At 44.7% G+C, this 9,889-nt stretch overlaps 1 protein-coding gene across 1 annotated transcript; it reads right to left on the bottom strand.

The window, feature by feature from the left end:
- Positions 1 to 104: 104 nt before the first annotated feature.
- Positions 105 to 9,311, bottom strand: strap (serine/threonine kinase receptor associated protein). Its single transcript, XM_023816803.2, has 10 exons — positions 9,081 to 9,311; positions 8,706 to 8,884; positions 8,378 to 8,513; positions 7,652 to 7,733; positions 7,436 to 7,508; positions 7,245 to 7,344; positions 6,500 to 6,637; positions 6,198 to 6,334; positions 1,333 to 1,482; positions 105 to 1,043 (listed from the first exon to the last, which is right to left on the bottom strand). Exons 2-10 carry the CDS (start codon positions 8,815 to 8,817, stop codon positions 982 to 984), a joined length of 990 nt encoding a protein of 329 aa, XP_023672571.1. The 5' UTR covers positions 8,818 to 8,884; positions 9,081 to 9,311; the 3' UTR covers positions 105 to 981.
- Positions 9,312 to 9,889: the final 578 nt, after the last annotated feature.

The raw sequence follows: 9,889 nt of genomic DNA, 5'->3' as shown, positions 1-9,889 counted from the left end.
TTTTTTCTGAGCCCCCTTAATTCACAAGCATCATGGGAAAAAAAAAACACTAAGTGTTTTGTAACAAGGATGAAAAGATGCATCATTAATGAATGACACCCGACTACAGTCATTGACATTTTTATTCAGTGGTATTCCAGTAAAATGGCGAAAGGCACACCTCACAGAAAAGACGGCGCACGGCGCTCTGGGAAACACCGCAGAGCTCCGCCAGTCACCGGTTCGGCTAAATGTGACGGTCAGACTTGCTGGGGCAGGGGGTTGTGCGGAAACGAAACTCACGGACCAACAGAAGAATGCAGGTAACGATATTTTAAGAAGCAAATCCAACTGCAATGGCAACATAGGCTATTTTTATTTATTTTTTTTATTTTTTTTTTAAAGGAAATGGGGGGTGGGGGGGCAGGGTAGCTAAGAACCAAAACTAATCCTGCATTTTGTGCCCATTTAAGTAAATTTCCTAGTAAACTTCTCAATAAAACAAAAACATCACAAAGCTCTTCTACGGCCGGATAAGTTTTCCAAATACTCATGACAAGACGAGAGGCGACGGGCCCCATCGAGTGCAGGGGACAGACCGATCGTGGGAGAAGGATTCAGATTTGACCTCACCCAAAAAAAAGTAGGCAACTGTCAGCGTTACGCTCACAGGTCTACTACTTTCCTCCGGTGCAGACTGTCGTGGTGCAGACTGTCGTGGTGCAGACTGACGTGGAGCGTCGCCGCTGTGACTGCGTGTCGTTTGTAGTGTTTTCAGCGGTTCTCAGACTCCCAGGTGAGCTCAACACAAATTCGGTCCCCGACGAGGAGGAACGGCCTCGTATTTTTCTGAGGATGGTGCCATTTCTTTCTTTTTTTCTTCTTCTTCACCAGGCCCTCCCTCCTTTCCCCCCCTGGCTCACACGCTTTCCTCTCCACCTCCTCTCTGTCCTCGGCATGCGACTGGCAGGGTGATGGGGATGGGGATGGGGGGGCAGGGGGTCAGGCCTTGATCTCAGTGGCGGGGCAGTACAGCGTGTCGGAGTTCTCCGAGACCAGCTCCTCTGTGGATTCGAAATCAGGAGAGATGGTGAATTACCAGCCAAACTATAAAAATGTGCATCTCATTCTCTCCAAGCACTTTCAACTAACAAACCCAATCCGTGTTTGTCCCTCGTGAATAAAAACACAAGCAATTTGTCTCAGGGCAAGTTGAACACCCACATGCCTCATTTTCTCTCTACGTAACGCCCAGAAACACCCGCACACAAACGTCACACTGTTTACCGTCCACACCCACAGTAAAGTTGCCCGGTATGTACCAAACAAACCGCGAGGTATGGGGACTCTCACCTGGGAGGACACACTTCCAGAGCCCGTAGGTCTTGCCCACCGCGGTCTGCCACAGCCGCAGGGTGCCGTCCTCGGAGCCACTGGCGTACAGCTCGCCATCCGGGCTGAACCGCACGCAGTGCACCGGCCCAAAGTGGCCCTTGTACGACTCTGTTGGAAAAGGACCAGTTCCGGTGTTTTCTACCATGTCTATGGAGGATGGGGAGCCCCTTCGGTTAATCATGGTGATGTCTGGGCTAATAGGACCACAGACACCCAGGGGGAGCAACGGTGGGGGGGGGCTGAGAGTCAAACAGGATCCCCCCAAATTCCCAGAGAGGACCAGCTTTTGAACTGTTAAAATGTCTCAGGACAGCAATGGAAGCTGCAGACCTGACTGATGTTTCAGTTGCTGGTCATTTTAGCTCATCATTAAAATTACTCCCCCCCCACACACACACATCCCACAATATGTTTCCGATTTAATCTCCAAGATTCCAAAAAGGGCCCGATTTATTAACTTTAGCCCGCTTCACTCTGGCCATCCACCCTGGCGGTTACTGGTAACAAGTCTCTTTTCTGGAGCATCACGGGGAACTTTGTGTCCATGTTTAGCAAAAGAGAAAACTTTTGAGAAGCGAGTCGACTCGTCCGATTCCTTAACGATGCTGCGGAGAGGAGATGAAGTACAGAGGCCGCAGTGCTGGGAGACTTGGTGTCCTTCCAAAGGCACTGGCTTTGTTTAATATCTGGCATTGCCTGCTGCCCCACCCTCTACCCCAGCCAAGTCTACAATCTCACGTTTGAAAACTTCCCCCCCTCCCAAGCTAATTTCTAATGCTAACCTGGGATCTCCATGATTGGTCAACTCTCCCCCATCCACATTTTTAAACAGTCTTTCAGGACTCAACAATAACAGAATCAGAGCCAGAATACAGACCCAGAATAACACTCATATCACTAGGGACTTGTAACATGTTATACAACAGCATCATAACACGAGGTTTATGAAATGGCTACTAATTGTACTCCCTTTATGAAACAACATTCTGGTCCAAATATGACCTTTCTTCGCTCATGTAAATCTGGTTTTTCCATCTACAGAAAACATTCCTGTATCATGCCACGCCCCTTTTTGCAGAAATCCTCGTTCTCAGGATATGGGTGGACCTTCGCAGAAATCGCTGATTTCACAGACCAAATCAATAAGTACTTGCTCCACAGTGGTGGAGAAGGACGACACATCAAAATCTAATTTACTCTAACCTTTCCTCTTCAATCTGTGAAGCAGGAGAACCACAGCTGTCACTTTAACTTTGTTGACCTGCTTTCTGATGTCACCATTCACTCTGAAAACCCTCGGCAGAACGTACCCCTCAGTTCTGTGGTTTATTAATAATGTGAGAAAGGCTAACTTTACTCCTGCTTAAGGCAAAGACTAGATCATAGGTTACAGCGGCATTATGTCGCCTCTCTAAAAGCCGTAACAGTCAGAACTAACAACCACTCGCTGTGGTTAAGCATTCAAAAACATTTGCCTGCCTGGACCCGTTCGTACAAAGTTTTCCTTGTCATTACATTTAGAGATCTTGACTCTACTGCACATATTTGTGGTTATGGATCAGCACTGGGATCAGTAATGTTACCACTCTGCATTCCTCTCCTTGGGAAGATCATATAAAATACAAAATTCACTCTCATTCCTATGCTGATGGGGTACATATTCACTCTCATATTCACAAGGGATGGTGGGCAGGGTGAAGTAAGGTGACAAGCTACCTCATTTACAGAGCAATCCGCTTCTTCTCAGCTCACCACTGACTAACGGTTCCCCACCCCCGGTCTGCAAAAAGCTGGGGGTTTTGAATGGAGTTGGTTGATTTCCAAAAATAAACAACATATTTCCAAGCCACACCTTTTTTTTACAGTCACTGACAATCCTGTGTTCTAATGATTGCATGTGGGGGGGGAAAAAATAAATAAATGGGAAAAATTATTCAATTTGTCCTGCCAACTAACCTGCCGCCTATGATTGTGCACCAGCCAGAACGGAATCAAGAACAGCCCTGAAATTCCGGTTCAGCTTGCGGTTGAAAACAGGATTCGAATTTAGATGTAAGGAAGTAGAATTAATATGGCATTGAATTTCACATAAACATGTTAACAATATTGCCGGACGTATTTGGACACCCCTCCAAATCATTGAATTCAGGTATTCTAATCAATTCCATGGCCACATGTATATAAAATCAAGCACCTAGGCATGCAGACTGCTTCTACAAACATTTGCGAAAGAATGGGTCACTCTCAGGAGCTCAGTGAATTCAAGCGTGGTACCGTGGTAGGATGCCACCTGTGCAATAAGTCCATTCATGAAATTTCCTCCCTACTAAATATTCCACAGTCAACTGCTAGTGGTATTTTAAGAAAGTGGAAACAATTGGGAACAACAGCAACTCAGTCACGAAGTGGTAGGCCATGTAAAATCACAGAGCGGGGACAACGCATGCTGAGGCACAGTGTGCAGAAGTCGCCAACTGTCTGCAGAGTCAAAAGCTACAGACCTCCAAACTTCATGTGGTCTTCAAATTAACTCAAGAACAGTGTGTAGAGAACTTCATGGAATGGGCTTCCATGGCTGAGCAGCTGCATCCAAGCCTTACGTCACCAAGTGCAGTGCAAAGCGTCGGATGCAGTGGTGTAAAGCACACCGCCACTGGACTTTAGAGAAGTGGAGACGTGTTCTCTGGAGTGACGAATCACGCTTCTCTGTCTGGACGAGTCCAGGTTGCCTGACTGCATTGTGCCAAGTGTAAAGTTTGGTGGAGGGGGGATTTATGGTGTGGGGTTATTTTTCAGGGATTGGGCTTGGCCCCTTAGTTCCAGTGAAAGGAACTCTTAATGCTGCAGCATTCTAAGCCATTTTGGGCAATTTCATGCCCCCAACTTAGTGGGAACAGTTCCTGTTCCAACATGGCTGCACACCAGTGCACAAAGCAAGGTCCATAAGGACATGGATGAGTGAATCTGGTGTGGAGGAACTTGACTGGCCTGCACAGAGCCCTGACCTGATAGAAAACCTTTGGGATGAATTAGAGCGGAGACTGCGAGCCAGGTCTTCTCGTCCAACATCAGTGCCTGACCTCACAAATGCTCTCCTGGAAGAATGGTCAAAAATTCCCATAAACACACTACTAAACTCTGTGGACAGCCTTCCCAGAAAGCAATGAAGCTGTAATAGCTGCAAAAGGTGGGCCAACTCCATATTAAAGCCTATCTATTAAGAATGGGATGTCATTAAAGTTCATGTATGTATAAAGGCAGGTGTCCTAATACTTTTGGCAATATAGTGTACACAGTATATACTATATCACTGTTATAAAAAATGTCATGTTATTCAAAATGAAAGAACATTTGACCATCACTTTGTGTGCCATGGTGGATCTTATAGAAAAAGCTGAATGTCTCCCCCCCAAAACTCATTTCTGGCTATAATGACAAAAAAAAGTTTCTTTGGTTGGGAATTTTAAACATCTGAAGTCAAACTAGTCCCTGACCTCTCACCAAAGAGTCACATATTGTGACTGTATACCTGTGTCACTCAAGTGTGACCTACTGGGATGGAAACCATAGAAACCAAACTAATTTTCCAGATTTTGCACAACTTGTCTGCAAATATCTTGCTATACCTGCTTTCCATACCTGTTGAGAGAATCCTTTGTAAAGTGTAGATTCAGAATGTTGCAATTTAAATAATAAAGCCCTTTGTTGCTTGAACAATGAGTCATGTGTAGTGGAATACAGCGCAATTGCATTTACTGTCCTCTCTATTTGTTTCACCCATTGTTAGAACCAAAAGACTCGTCTTACATGCTCATTACCTTCCCAGAGCTGCTGAATTTCTTAAAGCCTATATAAAGGCCCTGCACGCTCCTCCCGTCTCTGTGATGCCAGGTTTTGTTTCCTAGCTCGAGGGCTCAGCGGGTTTTGGGTCAGTGCCCATGTCTGAAAGGTCAGGGGTTCAAATCCAGTGGCTCACAGAGTAAACATATCACCCTTGGGCCCTTGAGCAAGGCCCCTAACCCCACCTGATTCAGGGATGCAGACGGTCCCCGCTCTTGGATAATCACTTGAACATTGCTTTGGATGAAAATCCTAATCTTGTAATCTTAATGAGGTCAACAATTTCCGCATTGTTCTTAATTTATTGTACTCTGTAGTAAAGAGAATTTGTCAATATGGTTTTTCCAAATCAGTTCAGAATTTAGGCACAACTTTTTAAATGATATATATCCGGTAATACTCATACTTAATCCTTAGTAGTATTTTATGGTTCAAAAATTCTACAAAATAAAAGTGTTTTTTTTTGTTCAAAGATGCTGAAAATTTAATGCATGCAACAGACCAGGCTACCAGCAGACACAAACATCATCCTTTCGGCACTATAAGGGAAACTAGAAAATACATTACGTACATTCATATCTCTTCCATGGTTTCAAAATAGACATTTAATCTCCTAGTCTGGTATTGAAAGTTCTGGTCCAGGCTGAACTGATATGACTAAGACAAAATACCTTCTTGATAATGTTACAGAGTTAATAATACATTTAATGAGAATAAATCCTTTAGGAAGTCTGTGACAGTGTCTGTTAGCTGGTGGAAGAGCAATTTAACCTCCACTGAAGGGCTCCCATTTTGCTTAACTGTGGCGATGCCGTATTTTCTGCCGTCTACACCGCCATGTTTGTTGGTCATGTTCCAACCGTTCACTTTTCACTTATCCTCCTCAGTAACCGAGTGTGAACTTCCAGCCCTGGAGACCCATTTGGACACGCCCCCTAAGCGACACTGCGCTCAGACGCACCCAGTCAGGACAGGATACTCACCGAGCTCCTCCTTGGTGCTGTAGTCATATTTGTAGAGCTTGAAGTCGTCGCCACCGGCCACGAAGAAATCCTTCTCGGGATGCAGGGAGGCAGAGTGGATGGACGTTGGGGCATCCACAGTCTTAATCAAGTCAAGGCTGTTTAAACGAGCAACAGAGGGTCACAACCTTCCCATCGCTGTGCAGAGCTGCTACATCAAACTGAGGGCAGAGAATTTCGCCCTTTGATCTAGTGCCTTTGTAAATGACACACTCAGCAAGCCCTGCCAAACTAGCATGGGGGACATCGCTCCTCCTCCATACCTAAGCGCATCGTAGAAAGCGATGGTTTTCCCATAAGTGATGACCAGGATCTCTCCATCTGCGATATACTCCATGCTGCTGACAGCTACGTCAAAGGCAAGGGTTTTCACAGTCTCCATACTGCTCCTGTCCCACAAGCTGCGGACACGACATGGCAGGAACACACCAATCACACACGAGTTACAAGGCCCTCCGTAATTTCCAAAAAAGCTCAAAAAAAGTCATTTTGTTGTACAGTGCTTCCCAACCCAGTCCTTGGGAACCCTCAGACAGTCCACATTATTGCTTTCTCCCACCTACCAACATATCTGTACCAAGTATTCAGAGTTCTTAATTGACTGGGAGAAAGCCAAAATGTGGACTGTCTGAGGATCCCCAAGGACTGGGTTGGGAAGCACTGCTCTAGTAGGTCTTGTTGTTTAAAATGATGGCAGGTTTCTTCAGTCTGCTCATCTTTTTTTAGTTTCCTTGATATTTTTCTGGCTGTTTAGCAAACATACCAACGTATTTAGGTTTAAGTTATGCACCTTGGTCAATGGGACAACATTAGAGTTTGTTCTGGAACTTCACCTAGCAACCTTGCTATCCCTTGCCCCTCATTAGCTTCAGGCTAATGTTATTCCTTCAATCACTGTCAGGTCATCTGTATGTACAGTTATGCACCGCTGCTTGTGCTAGTCACACACTTGTGCTTGGCACAGGGGCAGGACGTCCCCAATACGTCCCGGGGAGGACAGAAGCTCACCGCACTGTTTTGTCCTCCGCAGCTGAGAGGATCTGCGTGTCATTGTTGCACCACAGAGCTTTCTTAATGGCAGAGGTGTGTCCCGCAATCTCCTGGGGATCTAATGGAAACCAAACACACAATAGTCATGTACAGGCCCAAACACCCACACAAACAAAAAACATGGTAGCTAAGCAAATGAGTAGGCCTACCAGCTTCAGGTTTGCTGAGGTCAAAGATGCGTAACACTTTATCATTTCCCCCTGTCAACAGGTGGTTACTATCCTGAGTGCAGAGGAAAAACAGCGTGTCTGTTTGCAGTCCCAAAAAAGGGAGGAAACTCATGTCACACGGGTTGCATGTAAGAATGTAAACAAAGTCAGTCACCAGACACGTCCTAAAACGAGCTGACCGATCCCGCAGCCTACCTGGGTAAAGTGGACAGACTTAACAATGTGCTTATGTGCCAGCGTAAGGGTTTCATCCCCAGTCACGGCGTCCCACACCTTACTGCGTCAAAGAGCGAGAAAGGTCAACTTAACACACATACGGAACGCATCTTACTTACGCAAACTGGTGAGGAAGGAAGGCATTCAGTAAGTGTGCGTAGGGCTGGGTGCTATATTGATATATTTTCAAAACTAGATACAGGATGACACAACACAGTTTATATTGATATACTTTTATCATATCTTAAAATCCTCCTTCCCAGTTATACGCAATATGAGACCTTCAGTTGTGACGTTGCCCAGAATTCCAGCATTCACAGTTAAAATGAAACCACTCACTTAATGTCTCATAGGGAATTTGATGGAGGGCAAAGGTGAGGAACCAGTGTTATATCTCACATATGGTTTTGATTTAAAACTGAACATTTAGAGCACTTCATAGAAATATCATGTAGCTCATGTCTAAAAATACCAAGATATTCTTTCTGGTCCACATCGCCCAGCCCTATGTGTAGGTGACTTTAGTTACAGAATCAGGTCATAGCTAAACTGTAACTGTACTGTACCAGGGACATATGAATTATTATAAAGGGGCTATATTATTAAACAACAGCAGTATTTAGGTGTAACAATGTTATACAAGCTACATGTGACATACAAATTAAATTTGCTTGTTTTGGACGGTGGAGGGAGTTGTATTCTCACGCTGTAAAATCTGCAGCTGCAGTAGCTGCCTTCGTGGCCTCCTTATTTAAAGTGGCCCCCCAAACAGCACCCTTGTGACCCAGGAACGTCCCGATCCAGTCCCCTGTGTCCCCCTGGCGCAACATGGGTTTGCCATCTAGGGAAAAACAACAGAGAAGGCAGGGGTACCTTTTACAAGAGGCTAAAGTTGATTAAATGCTTCCAAGAATCAAAGAAAAGAGCTATCAATACACATGAGAATGTAATCCTCTGATCTTTAAGTCCAAAGAAAGACCCGTGACAACAGTTACTAGCTCATTAAGGCCACTGCGACGTCATGGTGGCATACCTTTACAAGCGCTTATCAGGAAATATCCATAAGGAGTTATTCCGCTGAACGCCAAATCCACCACTGGTCGGGTGTGTCCTGAACATGTAAGCGGAGTCTGCCTCATAGCCATAATTCTCCAGAAACACGATCAGGGCCGAATGACGAGAAACGAGGGAAAAATGGATGGTGACTGTGGCCTACGGTGTGTAACAAATGCAAATTAAAAAACAGAAATCAAATTAATTAAAACGTACAGCCTACTCGATCATATGGTGTTCGATTATATGAATATTAGAAATGTTATAATATTATAGATTAGTTTGCGAGTAGGACGCCACAATTCACACACGCGCCTGTCACTGATTTTAACGCAAACTCGCCAGGTAAACTCACCACCCTTCGAGGCTCTACAAACCCGAGAGGAGGAAGAAAATAAAGCTGAACCGATACAGCCGTATCCCCGAAACGGGGTCGAACAACTTCAATCCCCCAACAAAGCGATATGCCACTAGCTACAATAAATGCAACTTGTGTGGGGGCCGAAATTGGGTGATAAGGAACTACACCAATCTGACAGGAAGTTCGGTGAGGACAACAATGGCGCGCCGACCGGAAATGGGGCACGCCGTACCGGTCCGTGTGGAAACACGGACAGTGCTGTGGAACAAGGCAAAGCGGAAAGAAAAGTTCTCAAGTACTGTTACTGCCATTCATTACTCATGACAATGTATACTAAATATCTCAAAGAAATATAATTAATTGTCCCTGACTCTGGATGCAACCGACCCAACAATTCATATGTATGAGTTTTTATTAAGTTTAATCCTAAAACGAATCTAGACATTCTTGGAAGTAAGCATTTGCAAGGGAAATCTGTAATAGAAATACAAATCAGAAATTCAATGCACACTACAAAATTCAAAGTAAGTTTGCTCAGACCTTTGGTACTGTGTGTAATGGTGAACTACGACAAACTGGCGACTTAATCATGTGTAGTTTCAGGATAAATGGTTTCCCTATAGGAAAAAATATGTGAACAACATTGGCAAAAGCTGTATCAAAACTGAAAATTAGGAAACTTGAATTTTAATAATAACTAGATGGGGGGGATAAAGAAATAAAAATAAGAATGAAGAATGATGTCACAAATGCGCATTCTTTTCGTGGCGGGCAACGCCTCGCCTGATGCGGTGAGTCACGGA

Source organism: Paramormyrops kingsleyae, chromosome 1 (assembly GCF_048594095.1).
Source record: "Paramormyrops kingsleyae isolate MSU_618 chromosome 1, PKINGS_0.4, whole genome shotgun sequence".
In the NCBI taxonomy this organism is placed as follows: domain Eukaryota; kingdom Metazoa; phylum Chordata; class Actinopteri; order Osteoglossiformes; family Mormyridae; genus Paramormyrops; species Paramormyrops kingsleyae.
The sequence above is the reverse complement of the archived record's forward strand: the minus strand, read 5'-3'. Positions and strand labels throughout refer to the sequence as shown.